Here is a 20,233-nt window from a genome sequence, read left to right as displayed (position 1 = left end):
ATAAAACTTTATTATGAACCTTTAAGACAGTTTACATTCAAATCTTACAAGAAATTCAAAAGATATACTCTTTTAACCACGAAAAACATCATTGTTCCATACAAAATGTATGGCCTACCCGGGTAGGCGGTTGTACGATTGCGTGAAGTTTTTTGGTCGTACACAAGACGGTTAAGCAGTTCTGGCGTCTCATGAAAAATGTCGAATGACATTCATTCTACATTTTGTTCATGTCATCGCAAAAGCATTGATTGTTATTGCACAAATGATTGTCGCTTTTGGAAAGTCGTGTCATGGTAGCCAAGAATATCATGATAAAAAAAATGATTTTGGCAGCCGCTTACTTCGAATATCATAAAAAATGTCGACAATTAACAACACTGCCCTTAACTGAGAAAGCTGCTCCAGCAGCTGTTCATCTGACTCTTCAAAACGGCACGGTTTGGCCTGGAAGAGCAGGGTTTGCTGTTTCCTCACTCGTCTATAAGCGGACGATCTTGTTCGGCTGCAGTGCTGATGGCTTGTTCCACCATACGCCAATGGTCTGCGAGGGGCATCGCTGCGATGTTATTGTCGGCCGGTGGCGTTTCCCCGAGCGGTGTCGCGTATCCCTCCGCCAAATTAGCACACTTCAACCGATCCAGGTTGAGCATTGGAGTGGGCTGACTCCGTTGGTTGTTGACCACGGAGAGTTTCTGGTGCAGCTTTATCATGACCAGGTCTGAGTCGACGTTTGCGCCTCTATACCATTTAATGTCAATAATATCCGAGAAGTGCCTCCTGGCAATCAGAACGTGGTCGATTTGATACATTGAACTACCGCTAGGGTGTCTCCAGGTGTACCTTTGGCGGCGTGTATGCTGAAAGAAGGTGGGGATGCTCATGTGCTTGGAGGAGGCAAAGTTTATCAGCCTGAGACCGTTGTCGTTTGCCAGCTGGTGGACGCTGAAGCATCCAAACGCTGGTTTATATGCCTCCTCCTGTCCGACCTGAGCATTAAGGTCTCCTATGACGACCTTCACGTCATGCTTTGGGCAGCGGTCGTACTCCCTCTCCAACTGCAAGAAGGCCTCCTTCTCGTCATCGGTGCTCCCAAGGTGCGAACTGTGCACATTTATAAAGCTCAGGTTGAAGAATATGCCATGAATCCTCATCCTGCACATTCGTTCGTTGATCGGCCACCACCCGATCACTCTCTGTTGCATCGCACCTAGCACCATAAATCGAGCTCGCGCGTCTCACCACCGCTCTGGTAGATCGTGCAGTTGCTACGGTACCGGCGCACCGTCACGCCTTTCTACACAGCAAATTTTCTCATCCTGCTTCAGTAAAGTTTTTTACTGAAACGGTTCAGTATTAGAATATTTTACTGATTTTCAGCATAAATGTCATTTTTTTACTGATTTTCAGTAAAGCAATTTACTGAATGCATTTCAGTAATACATATATTACTGAAAATCAGTAAAATAGGTGTCAAATTAGTCGTTTCACTGGATATCAGTAAAACAAATTACTGAAAATGCAGCAATCCATTCTGTCAAATCGACCTGTCAGTCAGATCATCAAAACAAAACAATGCGGTAGCCACTTGCTCGTGATGTGCAAAAAGTTGATTTTGTAGGCGTTTACAGGCACCCTGGTGAAATTTCAGGTGGTATTTCGGCTTACGGGAGTAATTTAAAACAATTGGCAGCCGTGTTGGTGTGTAAAATGTTTGCTACAATCCACTGTGCGTGCTGAAATTGCGTGGTGTCTGTGAGCGCTTACTGAACCATCTACACTTGCGGCGGTGAAATACAGTACAAAAACTTTATAAAACAACACGAAACATGTATTTATATGAACTGAGCGACTGGCAATATCTGCGCATCAATAAAAACTAAATTTAAAAGAAGTATTTCGTCATTTTTTAATCGCTACCAACTACTGAATAATCAGTAATGTGAGAATGGCTTTACTGGGATTTCAGTAAACGAGCTGTCATTTTGGTGAGCATCGGACATTACTGAATGATTCAGTAAACATTCTTTTTACTGAAAGGATTACTGAAACTTCAGTTAAAAAAATTTCAGTAAAATTTTACTGAAGTTCAGTAAAAAAAGTTTTCTGTGTAGGACACCTCTTTAAGTGCTACTATTTCGAAGCCCAGACCTCGTCGAACGCAATTCGGGTCTTTACATCCGCTGAGAGGGTTACCACATGTTACCGTGCTGTACTACGGGGACATATTTAGTTGGTGTAGGGGTTGGAGATCCTTTGTTAACCTTCTTCGTATCTACCTTTGGATCTATCCTCGTCTCAGCGAGGTAGAGGAAAGCGGGGCAAAATTAGCATGTTAAGCAGTTTACTGAATATTCCTTTGAATATGCCACCAAACACAATTTTTCTTTCATTTATGTATGCTTCCACCCTTTATCTATGGATTAAAGTCATCACATAGAATGAAAATAACTTAAAAGATGAAAAAGTATTAAATAAATGTTGACGTTTTACGAGAAGCTATTTTAACACGCAGGGCAAAATGGGCATATGTAAACATGCTGTGAAACGTCAAAATACTGGGGCAATATGGTAATATAGTGGAACGTCGATTATCCGGACAGTTCGGGACCGGGCGGTTGCCGGTTAATCGATTTGCACAGATAATGGTCCAAGAAATGTCAAATTCATATAAAAATTTAAAAAATCCACTAGTTTTATGATTAATTCACCTTGAATCAATCGATAAATCGTTAGTAGAATATTATTTTAATCAATAACGATAGGTTTAACCACTGTTCATGAACAAAAATAAATTTCGAAAACACCACTAGACACTACAGACCTGCACAAGAAACTGGTTGCCCACTTGACTATCGCAGCAAATGCTCGCTGTACGTTTGAACAGCTGTCACATTTATACGCACGGTTAAGCCACCCGCCGGTTAATCCGCCCCCGGATGATCGACGTTCATTGTATAACTGCGCTTAGATAATGGTCTATGCATTTGCGCACGTTTCGTGAAATGTATTTTCGCTTTATCTTTTGTTTTGCTGTCCAGCCCTTTAAATTCTTCCAAAATACGTTTTCAAAATTAAAACAGTTTTTACACGTTTAAAACTACAAAATTGAATGTTTTGAAGCTGTGCCCGTTATCATTATTGAGGCGACAAATACTACACCATAGCCTCACCAAACGTCGTATGTCAAAAGCATCTGCCCATTTTGCCCCACGTGACGCATTTTTGTATTTTTTGTTACACAGTAGAACGTCGATTATCCGGGGACGGAATAACCGGCGGACGGCTTAACCGTGCGCATAAATCTGACAGCTGTTCATACGTACGGCGAAAGTTTGCAGCGATAATCAATTGGGTAACGAGTTTCTTGTGCAGCTCTGTAGTGTCTAGGGGTATTTTCGAAATTCATTTTTGTTAATGAACAGTTCTTAAACCTACAGTTCTTGATTAAAATAATATTCTACTAACGATTAATCGATTGATTCTAGGTGAATTCATGATAAAACTCATGTCATGTGAATTTCATATGTTTTATAGGCGTTTGACATTTCTTGGACCATTATCCGTGCAAATCGATTAACCGCCAACCGTCCGGTAAAATATATCATGTAAAACTTCAACGCGTCCCTGTGACACTGGTTTAAGATTATTTTTGAAGTGGAAAAAATTAAATGAATATGCCACCAAACCCTAATTTGAAATTTTCTTTTTTATTTGTTATGTAAGGGTTATGAAACTCACATCCCTACCCGCAAATTTCCGTTAAATGCCTTCTAATCGCCTTGTAATCGCCGGCGAATTTAAGGCGATCAGCAGTGCTTTTAGCAGTAATTAAATGCCTTTGAAATATGTCAATGAAAAATTTCGCTTTTAATTTGAAATTTGAAATTGCAACTGTCAAAAGAAAACCTTACAAGCGTCTTCAGCACTGCACTGTTGCACGATTGCTGATAATAAAATCATATAGTTGCTGATAGCACGATTTACGTGTTATGTTTTCTTGCGTTAAGCTCAGAGCTATTTCACTTTATTAATGATGGTCTGCATTAATCGGATGTTAAATACCAACCCGTTGTAAGGTTTTAATATATCAAACTCATTTCGATAACTCTAATAAAAGGAGAAATGAGATACATATTTCTCCCATCCTGATAATAAAAGGTGAACATAGTGTTATTATTATGTTTTTAAAAAGATATTAATTAATTTAGCTTCACATAAATTTTGTTTGTATTATTTTTTTTTCTATTTGGGCTATAATGGTGGTATGGTTCCTATAGTAGTCGTGTTGTGTTCCTATAGTGGTGGTACACAAAGATGCCTCAAAAACTGTGTAATATACATGGAACTAAGTTTTGCAGCTGTTTTCGTATGAATATATGTATACCACCATTATAGCCCAAATAGAAAAAAAAATAATACAAACAAAATTTTTGTGAAGCTAAATTAATTAATATCTTTTTAAAAACATAATAATTACACTATGTTCACCTTTTATTATCAGGATGGGAGAAATATGTATCTCATTTCTCCTTTTATTAGAGTTATCGAAATGAGTTTGATATATTAAAACCTTACAACGGGTTGGTATTTAACATCCGATTAATGCAGACCATCATTAATAAAGTGAAATAGCTCTGAGCTTAACGCAAGAAAACATAACACGTAAATCGTGCTATCAGCAACTATATGATTTTATTATCAGCAATCGTGCAACAGTGCAGTGCTGAAGACGCTTGTAAGGTTTTCTTTTGACAGTTGCAATTTCAAATTTCAAATTAAAAGCGAAATTTTTCATTGACATATTTCAAAGGCATTTAATTACTGCTAAAAGCACTGCTGATCGCCTTAAATTCGCCGGCGATTACAAGGCGATTAGAAGGCATTTAACGGAAATTTGCGGGTAGGGATGTGAGTTTCATAACCCTTACATAACAAATAAAAAAGAAAATTTCAAATTAGGGTTTGGTGGCATATTCATTTAATTTTTTCCACTTCGAAAATAATCTTAAACCAGTGTCACAGGGACGCGTTGAAGTTTTACATGATATATTTTACCGGACGGTTGGCGGTTAATCGATTTGCACGGATAATGGTCCAAGAAATGTCAAACGCCTATAAAACATATGAAATTCACATGACATGAGTTTTATCATGAATTCACCTAGAATCAATCGATTAATCGTTAGTAGAATATTATTTTAATCAAGAACTGTAGGTTTAAGAACTGTTCATTAACAAAAATGAATTTCGAAAATACCCCTAGACACTACAGAGCTGCACAAGAAACTCGTTACCCAATTGATTATCGCTGCAAACTTTCGCCGTACGTATGAACAGCTGTCAGATTTATGCGCACGGTTAAGCCGTCCGCCGGTTATTCCGTCCCCGGATAATCGACGTTCTACTGTGTAACAAAAAATACAAAAATGCGTCACGTGGGGCAAAATGGGCAGATGCTTTTGACATACGACGTTTGGTGAGGCTATGGTGTAGTATTTGTCGCCTCAATAATGATAACGGGCACAGCTTCAAAACATTCAATTTTGTAGTTTTAAACGTGTAAAAACTGTTTTAATTTTGAAAACGTATTTTGGAAGAATTTAAAGGGCTGGACAGCAAAACAAAAGATAAAGCGAAAATACATTTCACGAAACGTGCGCAAATGCATAGACCATTATCTAAGCGCAGTTATACAATGAACGTCGATCATCCGGGGGCGGATTAACCGGCGGGTGGCTTAACCGTGCGTATAAATGTGACAGCTGTTCAAACGTACAGCGAGCATTTGCTGCGATAGTCAAGTGGGCAACCAGTTTCTTGTGCAGGTCTGTAGTGTCTAGTGGTGTTTTCGAAATTTATTTTTGTTCATGAACAGTGGTTAAACCTATCGTTATTGATTAAAATAATATTCTACTAACGATTTATCGATTGATTCAAGGTGAATTAATCATAAAACTAGTGGATTTTTTAAATTTTTATATGAATTTGACATTTCTTGGACCATTATCTGTGCAAATCGATTAACCGGCAACCGCCCGGTCCCGAACTGTCCGGATAATCGACGTTCCACTATATTACCATATTGCCCCAGTATTTTGACGTTTCACAGCATGTTTACATATGCCCATTTTGCCCTGCGTGTTAAAATAGCTTCTCGTAAAACGTCAACATTTATTTAATACTTTTTCATCTTTTAAGTTATTTTCATTCTATGTGATGACTTTAATCCATAGATAAAGGGTGGAAGCATACATAAATGAAAGAAAAATTGTGTTTGGTGGCATATTCAAAGGAATATTCAGTAAACTGCTTAACATGCTAATTTTGCCCCGCTTTCCTCTACCTCGCTGAGACGAGGATAGATCCAAAGGTAGATACGAAGAAGGTTAACAAAGGATCTCCAACCCCTACACCAACTAAATATGTCCCCGTAGTACAGCACGGTAACATGTGGTAACCCTCTCAGCGGATGTAAAGACCCGAATTGCGTTCGACGAGGTCTGGGCTTCGAAATAGTAGCACTTAAAGAGGTGTCCTACACAGAAAACTTTTTTTACTGAACTTCAGTAAAATTTTACTGAAATTTTTTTAACTGAAGTTTCAGTAATCCTTTCAGTAAAAAGAATGTTTACTGAATCATTCAGTAATGTCCGATGCTCACCAAAATGACAGCTCGTTTACTGAAATCCCAGTAAAGCCATTCTCACATTACTGATTATTCAGTAGTTGGTAGCGATTAAAAAATGACGAAATACTTCTTTTAAATTTAGTTTTTATTGATGCGCAGATATTGCCAGTCGCTCAGTTCATATAAATACATGTTTCGTGTTGTTTTATAAAGTTTTTGTACTGTATTTCACCGCCGCAAGTGTAGATGGTTCAGTAAGCGCTCACAGACACCACGCAATTTCAGCACGCACAGTGGATTGTAGCAAACATTTTACACACCAACACGGCTGCCAATTGTTTTAAATTACTCCCGTAAGCCGAAATACCACCTGAAATTTCACCAGGGTGCCTGTAAACGCCTACAAAATCAACTTTTTGCACATCACGAGCAAGTGGCTACCGCATTGTTTTGTTTTGATGATCTGACTGACAGGTCGATTTGACAGAATGGATTGCTGCATTTTCAGTAATTTGTTTTACTGATATCCAGTGAAACGACTAATTTGACACCTATTTTACTGATTTTCAGTAATATATGTATTACTGAAATGCATTCAGTAAATTGCTTTACTGAAAATCAGTAAAAAAATGACATTTATGCTGAAAATCAGTAAAATATTCTAATACTGAACCGTTTCAGTAAAAAACTTTACTGAAGCAGGATGAGAAAATTTGCTGTGTAGAAAGGCGTGACGGTGCGCCGGTACCGTAGCAACTGCACGATCTACCAGAGCGGTGGTGAGACGCGCGAGCTCGATTTATGGTGCTAGGTGTGATGCAACAGAGAGTGATCGGGTGGTGGCCGATCAACGAACGAATGTGCAGGATGAGGATTCATGGCATATTCTTCAACCTGAGCTTTATAAATGTGCACAGTTCGCACCTTGGGAGCACCGATGACGAGAAGGAGGCCTTCTTGCAGTTGGAGAGGGAGTACGACCGCTGCCCAAAGCATGACGTGAAGGTCGTCATAGGAGACCTTAATGCTCAGGTCGGACAGGAGGAGGCATATAAACCAGCGTTTGGATGCTTCAGCGTCCACCAGCTGGCAAACGACAACGGTCTCAGGCTGATAAACTTTGCCTCCTCCAAATTGCAACTGTCAAAAGAAAACCTTACAAGCGTCTTCAGCACTGCACTGTTGCACGATTGCTGATAATAAAATCATATAGTTGCTGATAGCACGATTTACGTGTTATGTTTTCTTGCGTTAAGCTCAGAGCTATTTCACTTTATTAATGATGGTCTGCATTAATCGGATGTTAAATACCAACCCGTTGTAAGGTTTTAATATATCAAACTCATTTCGATAACTCTAATAAAAGGAGAAATGAGATACATATTTCTCCCATCCTAATAATAAAAGGTGAACATAGTGTTATTATTATGTTTTTAAAAAGATATTAATTAATTTAGCTTCACATAAATTTTGTTTGTATTATTTTTTTTTCTATTTGGGCTATAATGGTGGTATGGTTCCTATAGTAGTCGTGTTGTGTTCCTATAGTGGTGGTACACAAAGATGCCTCAAAAACTGTGTAATATACATGGAACTAAGTTTTGCAGCTGTTTTCGTATGAATATATATATATATATATATATATATATATATATATATATATATATATATATATATATATATATATATATATATATATATATATATATATATATATATATATATATATATATATATATATATATATATATATATATATATATATATATTTGCGAGTAAAGTCTAATGCTTATGAACTAATTTATGTACAAAAACAGAATGACACAGGGAAAAAAATAACATATTTTATAACGTTAGAAAACAATTGAGTACGCCTAGATCAATCATACCATCGTTGTTACCAACGATGTGGATGATATAGTTTGCAAACAAACGCAAAACACCTATTCTCTGTTCAGTACTAGTACTCAGGCTAGTACTGGGAATTGCAAACAGTTAAAAGAACGAGCACAACCTGGAGCTAGCGCAGTAATTTTCTGTTGCAATAGCTCCCAAGCCGCAGAAACTCTTCTGCAACATGAAAATTTATGCTCCAGGGTTTCCACGAACGGATAAAACAAACACGAGTTGGTCACAATTCGCCCCATTCGGAAAAGGAGATCGCATGTTGGAATTTTTCCGTTGACCAACAGGAAAAGTGTCGAACGTTGAAGGGATGATAAGGCTGGACAATTGAGATTTCTCCAGATCCTTCTCCAGCTGTGTTGTCGTGTCTCACGCACTATCTTAGCGTCTGGTAATCTGCTCGTAAGCATACGCCACAACAGCCGAGACGATGGCCTTTGACCGTACTCTGGTGGCACGTACGCAAGTTGTTTGATCACGTTTCTCAGGCAAGGATATGTAGTCGGAATGCTTGAGAGATCCGGTGGATTACCGGCCCTGATGATGTGTGGCTCACCAATTGCTAGGCACTCTCGTTCTGCAACATACCTGTTCGTCAAGAGAACATTAACTGTAACTGCTGGTATGTGCAGATTCAGACCACCTCGCTTCCGTGGTAGTGCCAGCTGATGAAGTGGGATCCGAATTCTTCCAGTGCCATGCCACAGAAAGGAACCAATAACACTAGTGACCTTCGCAATGTCCAATGCTCTGGCGCCACAAACTGACGCCACGTACCACAGCTTCGGTAGCAGGAAGGTGTTGAGAAGGTATACCTTCTGCACAAGATTTAAATCTCTCATGCGATGCAGCCACACTAGAGATCTAAAGTGCTGGATTACGACGTCCCAATTCTGTCCCATGTCATCTCGGATGTTATTCGAAAATAGAATTCCGAGCAGTCGAAGCCATTGAACAGTGTGTAGCCATGGGACAGATACTATTGTGGAAGCACTAACGATTCCTACGTCTAGTGCGTTAGTTTTGTCCACGTTGAGACGAGCACCAGAGACACTTCCAAATGCCTCAAATAGTTCTCGCACACGCTCGATTTTGTCAGGAGAGGTTGTCACCACAGAGATGTCGTCGGCATATGCGTTGACCAGCTCATCCTGGCCGCAGCAAATGCCTTCTAGTCTTGTGATGAGCGGTTGAAGGTAAAGGATGAAAAGGTGCATGGAAAGAGGGCCACCTTGTCGGACAGAACGTTGGATCGGAAAGGAAGGAGAGAGGTGACCATTAATGAGGATGCGGGATGCTGATCGCTCACCAATAGTTCTCAAAAGCCATATCAACCTCGGATGGAATCCCAAAGAGAGCATGGTTTTGAAAAGGAAATTCCTATTGACGCGATCAAAAGCATGCGGAAGGTCAAAGGAGATGAGCTTACCACACTTTCGTTTCCTCTGCAGATCAATCACTCTCTCCTTAACGGAAAGAACAGCTTGAAAAATGTCGCGTGGTTTATTACAACATTTCTGCGCTGCCGAAATAATCTCCCACTTCCCGATGATGCCATCGAGTCTGTGTTTGACCATCCGCGACAGAAGCTTGTAATCTGCGTTAAGGAGTGATATCGGTCGAAATGCAGACATGGTACAGCCTCCTCCCTTCTTCCTAACCAACACTATGACCCCGTCAACGAAACTTTCAGGAATCTTTCCTAAGAGGGCCTCATTAAGAACTAGAAGAAGCTCTCTATTTATGATGCTGAATGCACGGTGATAAAACTCTTTGGGAATTCCATCCGGGCCAGGGGACTTTCTCGAAGGTGACTTTTTAATTGCATCGAAAAGCTCACCATAAGTAAACTCGTCCATGCAATTTTGTTGGCTTCGCAGTCCTCGGGAATAACGCGTGTGCTTGTGAATGTTGTTTCTGTGGTCGTTGTGGATGTGTCGGATGTTGTGTATAGATTTCTGAAAAAGCCCTCAACATGAACATTTATATCCTTTAGCTCAGTTAAGGACGATCCGTCATCAACCGTCAGCTTGTCGATCACCGTTCGTCTCCTCCTTTGCTCCCCTAACTGAAAGACCGACATGCTCTCTCCGCATACGCGTGTTTCATTAATGCGGGTGAAGTCCTCGGAAATACATCTCTGAAAGAGAAGCATTTGTCCTTTTATACGATTTATATTCACTAACTCGTTAGGGTCCGTGACATATCGATCATAGGCGGACTTCAACCCCCTGTAGAGCAGTTCATGATGCAAGCGAAAACTTTGGTACCGTTCATTCGTTTTCCAACGGAAAAACGACTATATTTTAGGCTTCGCGAGCTCAACCCACCACTGCATTCACGAGCCGTAATTTCTACGCTGTCTGGTCCACTATTTCCACTTGCATCCGAACTCCTCCAGGTTTGCGTCAGTTAATACATGTGGTCTCAGTTGCCAATAGCCATTGCTGTGCGAACGGCTCGGCGGGATTGGAAGGCAAACACGAACGGTAAGCGCCTTATGATCGGAAAAGGACAAGACATGCATACTGGTCGCTCTTAACTGTGTTTTAAGTGAAGAGGAGACATAACAACGATCGTTACGTGAACCCGAACCACTTGTGACATAAGAAAACTCCACTGAGTTACCTCTGCGAAGCTCCCAGCTGTCGCACATGCCCATGTTGCTTTAAGCGTTTTGCAAAGAAAGGCTAAAATTTCTAGCGCCCGTCACATCTTTCGGCTGCAACACGCAGTTAAAGTCACCCGTGAGAATAACATGGTTACATGCATTCCGCAAATAGAAAGGTAACGTTCGCCCGAAAAAATCCTCCCTCTCCGCTCTCCGCTGACTGCCCGAAGGAGCGTCAACATTGCACAGGGTGGCATTGTTCTCGAGTCGAACGCAAATCAGACGAGAATCCAAGCTGCGCTCGACATGGGAAATTTTTAAATGTTGACGTAAAGCGATCGCCGTACCCCTCCCCGTCACATCAACATTGCAAATTACGTTATACCCAGGAAGCGATAGATCTGAAATACATACTTCTTGCAGAAATATGATGTCCAGGTCCATCGTCCTAATATATGTTTTGAGGGCTTCCAGCTTTGTCGCGTTAGAAATCGCATTAATATTGATAGTAGCTATATTATAGCTACTACCAAGATTACTACTTACCGGGTTAGGATCCATCGCAACAAAACTTAATTAATCTGTTGTGAAGTTGTGTGTTTTTTTGGCGGTCGACCAGGCTTACGCTTGGACGCGCTCATAACACTAAATGTTGACGAACATGAGGCGTCACTCTCATTATCCGTTTCCGGATTTTGCTTGCGTTTAACTGCAAGCGGTTCGTCGTGGGAAGGGATGGAAAAGGATGTGGAAGGGTTGCGAGCGGCTCTTTGAACATTAAGGCACCTGAAAGCGCCCGGCATTCCACCCTCATGGGCTCAGATGCAGCCGCATCGTTAGCATCAGTGGCAGCATCCGTAGCAGCGGCAGCATCGGCAACAGCAGCGGAAACAGCGGCATTGATAGTAGCGGCAGCGGCAGCATCATTGGCAGCAGGAGCAGTAAAAGTAGGAGCATCGTCATTTTCTACATGCGTTGCGACGGCACCAACGGCAGCACGCATCTTCTCCTCGGGTTGCTCACCACTGGCTTTCACTGGCTTCGGACCCGAAGGCGGAGCGAGAGTTCGCGGCTCGATCGGGATCACAAGCCGATTAGCCACTTTCGATGCAGTGCTCGCTGGTGGCTTAGTAGTGTTTGTAAGGGAAGTGATTTTGACCTTCCCTTTACGCCGTCCCGTGGTGTTAGTACCTGCGGTACTAGTTGATGCTGTGTTCGCATCAGATGTTTGTGCTGGTGCTTGTTTAACGGTACTTGCGTACGATTTTGCCGCACCGTTGTTGAGGAGCTGACCCACACGGTTTTGGATGCAGCTAATACCGTGATGCAAAGCTTCATTGCAGTGACGGCAAGTTTGCCGGGCAAGTTCACCCACACAGTAATGAAGGAAGGGATGGGTTTCGCCAGCTTCATGCGCACTATGCGCACACCCGAAGGAATCCCGGTAAGCCGCGTTTCGGCTCCCCAAACACCGGGCACAATAGTGAGCACTTCACCGAAGCGGTTCAGCTCAGCGGAAACGTTTTCGTTGGGGATTCCTGGCGGAAGATCACGGATTTTCACCTCCATCGCACCATCCACCATCTCGATCGGAATCGGATACTGCTTCCCCTCGTGCGTGATGCAGTGCTTCCCCGAATGCTCCTTCACTTTGCTTTCCGCACGTTCAAGCGTTGGCATAGTGACGTAGACGGCACTTTGCGCAGTGCTGTGTTGCACCATCTTCACATCCACACCCGTTTCTAGCACTTCAAAAAGGAAGTTCACGGTTTCTTCTAGGGTGGGTCGCTTAGGAGCCTCCGAATAGTCGATACGGAAGGTGTTCCTTCCATATCTTTCGGTCGTACACATTATGGCTTGCAAATCTAAACAACAACACGTCCTTTCTCGTTGACGTTTGCAAGCGAACTATAATTGTAGCAAGAAAATATTAATTTAAAAAGAAAAAAACACAAAAAAGATAATAAAAATCAGGATTTGAACACACGTATTCTCGGTTCGGAACTAAAAGCGTTGTCACTGCTCTATTTAGCAGTTAAACCTGTAAGGGTGTAAAACCAGTATATAAATAGGCTAAGATGGCGGCAAGCTATCTGTTCTCGTTGAATCAAAAAGTTGAAAGATTTCGAAGAGAACCCGTTACAGCCGTGAAAGTTTCGGTTGAAATCTTTATTCGCCTTCTATGGCGACTAAGGCCTTAAATGCCTTCTGAATGCCTTCAAAGCCGTTTAATGCTGGTAGGGATGGTGTTTATAGAACACTCTAATGAATACTTTTTGAGCATTGCCCCGCTTTCCCCTATTAATACGGTTAGAGAAATGAGATACATCCTCCTGCGAGCCATATCCGATTTGCAAGGGCACGTAAGGGCTCGCGCGCCATATAAGTTCACAGCCCCAGAGCCCTTGCATTAAAGAGCTTGCGAGCCTAGGCATTTTTATCCCCGATAAACATTTCCGTCAAACATTCCCGCCGTGCAATTGACTTCAAAATGTAAAATTGAATAATTTCACATTTTATTCGTTCAATTATAAAAATAAAATTAAATAACATCCCAAGCGCCACAGATTAAGCTGGAACGACTGGAAAATCGAATATCCATAGAAAAAATGAAACCTTCATAGCGTTACTGGTTTAGGCAGCGGTCAGAACCTCGCCGCATGCGATTTTGCCACAAGCTTTTGTATGGGATTTGACGTTAAAGACAACACTTGCGAATCTGCCGCATGTGGCGATGCGGCAAAATCAAAATCATTTGATTTTGCCGCATCGCCGCATGCGATTTTATTTCAGATATCAAATGTCTAAAATCATATCAAATAATGATTATCTTTATAAAGAAACAACAAAATATCATTATAATACCTTGAAAAGCTATAAAACTGAGAAAACTCTTTTTCTCGTTCACCATCTGCTAAACGAAGTTTTACTATATTCCATTTAGGTAGACAGCTTGAGTCGTTTAGAAACCGTTTAGTGGTCGTTTAGTGGATTTGTGGTTCTTGGGATTAATCTGCTATTATATTGCATAATTTCATTAATAATTGTTTGAATGATGAAAAATGTATTTAAATGGAAACGGATTTGAATGATCCTCATGAGTTTTATTTACAGAGGTTGTCACCTAAAGTCGGATACCTCATATTTTCACCAATTGTATAACTTTGCACAGTTTTCTAGACCACTTACCGGAAAACGATTTTCATGCATCGTTGAGGACACCTCTTCAGCTACAGGCGGTCCCCGAGATACACGGTTTATGGGGACCGAAAACGGCCGCAAAATACCGCGTAAGTCGAATCTCGTGATTTCCAGCTAAAATATCACTAATATTCGAGTAATTTGGAAGTAGGGGGCGGTTTTAGGCACTTTATGAATTATTTGATTTGATTCTGACTGAATATAACAGTTTAAAACCTTTTGAAATAGTTTTTAACATTCGATCGAAACGGAAATTATTTGGCAATTTACAATTGATGTGTCAAATCAGTACAATTTGCTCAAAGAACTGTCAAATTTAGAAAACCGCGTATCTCCGAATCCGCTTATAAGAGGTACCGTGTATCTCGGGGACTGCCTGTATATTTCTACTACAAAACAGACCTATATCTTTTCATATCTCGGAACACTATGCATAAACGTGAGAAAAGGTATTAAATTGATGTGGTCCACTGAAAGATTGACTGTATTCATCTTCACGTATTCAAAATGACCACGTAGCATGCCAATCTTGACCAATATGGTCCTTAAATCATTCAATACCAGTAATACCAATAAGTAAAAGGTCCATCGACTAGTTTGGGTGGTCATCTGTGTTATGAATTGCTCTTTTACTTTATTTAAACACTTAAAACTTTAACATTATAATAAATACACACGAAATACAAAACGTTAAAACGTAGACCGCGCCAGCCGCACCGAGCGACGCTGCCGAGAGCTCTTGCTCGATCGGCCTTCGTGCACACTCTGCTCGGCGCTCGGCACACACTACAGGGTTTCACACTTTATCTCAAGACCGCGGGACCCCTTCCCGAATCTGTCTTAGCCAAAGCCAAGACTGCGGTATGATGCTTGAAAACGTTGATGATACCTGAATTCATCGGATGCAATGCTGAATCTGCGGCACATTTCTCGAAACACACTGGTCCGCGCCGAGGACATGCGGTCGAATATTTTTTTACACGGATAACCTTTGTGTACATCAGTGTACTGAAAACAGTGAATTATTTTTTCGTGTTTTTATTCCCAATCCCAATCCCAATCCCAATCCCAATCCCAATCCCAATCCCAATCCCAATCCCAATCCCAATCCCAATCCCAATCCCAATCCCAATCCCAATCCCAATCCCAATCCCAATCCCAATCCCAATCCCAATCCCAATCCCAATCCCAATCCCAATCCCAATCCCAATCCCAATCCCAATCCCAATCCCAATCCCAATCCCAATCCCAATCCCAATCCCAATCCCAATCCCAATCCCAATCCCAATCCCAATCCCAATCCCAATCCCAATCCCAATCCCAATCCCAATCCCAATCCCAATCCCAATCCCAATCCCAATCCCAATCCCAATCCCAATCCCAATCCCAATCCCAATCCCAATCCCAATCCCAATCCCAATCCCAATCCCAATCCCAATCCCAATCCCAATCCCAATCCCAATCCCAATCCCAATCCCAATCCCAATCCCAATCCCAATCCCAATCCCAATCCCAATCCCAATCCCAATCCCAATCCCAATCCCAATCCCAATCCCAATCCCAATCCCAATCCAATAGAAATGGGATTAAGCTTTACAGGGTTTCACACTTTATCTCAAGACCGCGGGACCCCTTCCCGAATCTGTCTTAGCCAAAGCCAAGACTGCGGTATGATGCTTGAAAACGTTGATGATACCTGAATTCATCGGATGCAATGCTGAATCTGCGGCACATTTCTCGAAACACACTGGTCCGCGCCGAGGACATGCGGTCGAATATTTTTTTTACACGGATAACCTTTGTGTACAACAGTGTACTGAAAACAGTGAATTATTTTTTCGTGTTTTTACCAGAAAAGATTATTTAAACAGTTCAAACTACTTTCTTAACACTTGTAAATATTTTAATTAAACAAATATGCATTCACTCATTTTATTAAATTGTCATTTTTGGTAAAAAAACGAAAAGGATAATTGAGTGTTTCTAATAGACTGATGTACACAAAGGTTAACCGTGTAAAAAAATATTCGACCGCATGTCCTCGGCGCGGACCAGTGTGTTTCGAGAAATGTGCCGCAGATTCAGCATTGCATCCGATGAATTCAGGTATCATCAACGTTTTCAAGCATCATACCGCAGTCTTGGCTTTGGCTAAGACAGATTCGGGAAGGGGTCCCGTGGTCTTGAGATAAAGTGTGAAACCCTGTAAAGTAAACCATTTTTTCTACTCAATATTCAATATAAGTCAACGTCAAGACATCTCGATTGCAAGAATAAATAAGCCTCCTAATAAAATAAGTAGTGAATATAGAAATATTATTAAAATTAATGCTTTCTTTTCTTTTTATTCTTTAATAGTGACTAAATCTTTACAGTTATCAACTACACCAGAATATCATATTCCTACGCATGTACTCGACCCGTTAAGAGTTCCTAATCACACGACAGTTGGTATGTATATACATAAATGTTTTTTTAATGTTTTTCGACTACGAAGTCCTTTTTCACATTGAACTTTGTAGCCTGCATTACTCTTTGCTTCCTAGGGATTTATAATACCAACAAATAATGATTTCAATGATACAATGATAATGATACTCTTTCTTCATTTCAGTAGCCCCTAGTGCTGTATCACCTCATCAATCAAGTTTTATGATAAACAATAACAGCACAGGCCGTACAAATTTCACCAATAAGCAGTTAACAGAACTGGAGAAAGAATTCCATTTCAACAAGTATTTGACTCGGGCAAGGCGAATAGAAATAGCAAATGCTTTACATTTAAACGAAACACAAGTAAGAAATGAAATATTTCACGCAGCTGCATATTTGTAATCAGTGTTTATGAAATAATTTTTGTTTTTATTTCACTTAGGTAAAAATTTGGTTCCAAAATAGACGCATGAAACAAAAGAAGCGAGTGAAGGAAGGTTTAATACCTCCTGAAATACAGAACCAATCTCCCAAACACTCTTCCCTGATAAACATCAATGATTCCTCCTCGGCAAGCTCGTCAACAGCAACGTTAACAGCTATACCTTCTGCCTCTGGAGCTTCTGCAACGAACACGTCTACGTTAAACGAAAGCAATGAAAACAGCCGTGAATCAATTACTATGTAGAACAAATGCTTTTTCAAAACATGAAAAGACTCTCTTTTTAATAGTTAGAACCAATTGAAAGACATTAATTTACAACAGAATTTGCAAATTATCAGAACACTTTTAGGGCTGATCGTCTTATTCAACCATACGGTTAATAGATGAGTAATTTTAAAATTATCAGTCATATCTTTCACATTTTCTTTAAATCACTAAACTATATGACTTCATGGATGGAAGTTATATATTTATTTTAAGACCACCAGGTTCATGACTGCTTGACTTGAGGTATTACGAACAATTTTGAACTACAATATGATTGCATTGTTTTGTTCCATATGCCGCATGCTAGTCTTTTAAATAAGGATTTATACGTCTATACAATATTTACTCGATTAATCTATTAGTTTCCATTCGGGATAAACGATATATACAAAGCAAGAAACACATACAAACATGAATAGCTCAAAAGATTCCAATGTTCCTCTTTGCTAGATATTAAACAAACCAAATGTTTCCTATTTGATAATAGACTTATTAAAGCTAACCCATGTACATGAGGCAGTGAGCATCGAGAATTAGTAAAGTTTATTTGAGAAACACGTTTTTTCTTACTAAAGCTATTTCCAAAGCTGTGCAGTTGCATTTCAACAAAACCACTAGCACATTTACGTTTCGTTGCACAATAATGTTGAATGCATTTAATACTGTACAAAATAAGAATTAGGATTTATAAAATTGCTCATATTCTGCCGGCACTGGTTATATGGATAATGTTAAACATACAAAACCCCAATTCAGCAAAAAGACAAAACAAATTTAATTTAAGATAATTCCTATCGAATACAAAGATACATTTCAGATAATCAAAATTCTGCAAATACAATATATTTTAGTGAAAATTTAAAATACACCGTATGTGATGCCATTTGTTTAAAACAAGGCGGAATTCGCTACAACATATACATTTATAAAAATAATATTCAGTGTTGTGTTCAGACCATGAGTTTAAACAAAATCAAAAGGATAAAGTGGAGTGTGATTTTCGAACATATATGTTCGTGCACAAACGCTGCAGTATCTGTTTATCATTTTAACCTTTAAGTTCAACTTTAAACTGCAATAACTTTTGGTTCATTGCTATTATTGCCTTGAAATTTTCCATAGCTTTTAATTTGCGATTTTTTGGTGTATAAGTTCCACAAGCTGTAAGTATTTTATTTTGATTTATTTTAAACTTTACCGCGTAAGAGAGCGGTCAGAACCTCGCCGCATGCGGCAAGATATGAGTTTTCTCAATTTTCTAGCTTTTTAAGGTATTATTATAATATTTTGTTGTTTCTTTATAAAAATAATCATTATTTGATATTGTAATGTGATCGAACGTACGCGGGGCCGTCGAGCACCGTTTTTTTCGGGGAGTCAGTTTTTACTGACATGAGCCGAGGTGGAACGAACTGTTCGAAGCGTATTGATTTGATCGTCCAGGCGATCATGAAAACTCGGAAGAAATTTCCCTTACTGGAAATGTTGGAGTTTAGAAGCCTTATCTTGGGTAGGGGGACATTACTAAACTCTTGAAATAAGTTGGTACACGAATTATTAGGAAGCGTAACGTCCTATCTTGGCAGTCCGAACGAATCTGATCTGGCGTGATCGGAATAGGTTTTATTTATACTGAAAATAAGTTATGGCTTTCCTCGTGCATTTGGTTTCTGAATTTGTTTTGTCCTAATTAAATGTTATTGTTATTGGTAACAATTTATAAATTGGAGTGGTTTGAGGTGTTCGTCGATGTGTGCCTATGCTGCGGTTTTACTATATTGCGAAAGAAGGTTTCAACTATTGTTGCTAAAGAAAAGATGTTTTCGTCGTTGAGCTTATAAGCTGCCATGCGTTCTCGGTTCACCTAGTTTTCTGTAGTAACGCCTGATTTGCTTATTATGCGTGTTTCTGGTGTTTTCAGTAAGTGTGTCACAATTGTTTTTATATGAACGGTGTGGCCTGAACTCTTCCAGTTGTCTTATTATGGTATGATCTGATTTGATGAGTGTGTTGTAATGAATGTGTTGCAATAGTGTGGTTAGGCTTTCCGAAGTATGTTACTTACTTACTTACTTACTTACATATCCGGCGCTACAACCACTGTACGGTCTTGGCCTGCCTCAGGAGTGTCCGAAACCGCTCACGGTCTGCCCGGTCGTCTGCCAGTCCGTTATTCATCTTGCCACCTCAAATTGGGCCTACCACGCCTCCTCTGTCCTTGTGGACGGTCTAAAAAGACTTTACGGGCTGGGTCGTCCGTTTCCATGCGTACAACATGGCCAGCCCACCGGAGCCTGGCGAGCTTAATACGCTGTACGACAGTGAGGTCGCCGTACATCTCGTATAGCTCGTCATTATAGCGGCTCCTCCATTGTCCTTCCACACATACGGGGCCAAGTATCCTTCTGAGCATCTTCCTCTCGAACGCGGCTAAGAGGGTTTCGTCAGATTTGGACAGTGTCCATGTCTCAGAGGCGTATGTGAATACTGGAACCGGTTGGCAGCCAGCATCCTTGCGCGCAACTCACATACTGTTGTCGTTGCTGACCTTTGACCCTGTTCCCGTAGTCTCCACCCTCGAGTCGCGGATGGCCCTCTCTAGCGCCAGGTTGAATAGGAGACAGGCAAGCCTGGCAAAAAGGTCCTGAGAGTTTTCCATCCACCCTCACCTGGCATGTGACGTTGGTCATAGTCATTCTAACTAGCCTTATCAGTTTGGCCGGGATTCCAAATGAGCTCA

General features: G+C 40.5%; 1 protein-coding gene across 2 annotated transcripts in view; it reads left to right on the top strand.

Moving 5' to 3' along the window:
* The window catches only part of LOC120952596 (homeobox protein Hox-A1), a 50,296-nt gene extending 31,053 nt beyond the window's left edge, over positions 1-19,243 (top strand). The window contains exons 2-4 of one of the 2 annotated variants that reach the window (XM_040372000.2): positions 16,707-16,799; positions 16,966-17,144; positions 17,224-19,243. In XM_040372000.2, coding sequence (XP_040227934.2) covers positions 16,707-16,799; positions 16,966-17,144; positions 17,224-17,469 — 518 coding nt within the window. In that variant the 3' untranslated portion in view covers positions 17,470-19,243. Of the gene's footprint in view, positions 1-16,706; positions 16,800-16,962; positions 17,145-17,223 lie in introns of both variants that reach the window. The other variant, XM_040371999.2, reaches the window with a different exon arrangement.
* Positions 19,244-20,233: the final 990 nt, after the last annotated feature.

The sequence above is a fragment of the Anopheles coluzzii genome, chromosome 2 (assembly GCF_943734685.1).
Source record: "Anopheles coluzzii chromosome 2, AcolN3, whole genome shotgun sequence".
Taxonomy (NCBI): Eukaryota; Metazoa; Arthropoda; class Insecta; order Diptera; family Culicidae; genus Anopheles; species Anopheles coluzzii.
This window is presented reverse-complemented; position numbering and strand designations above follow the sequence as displayed.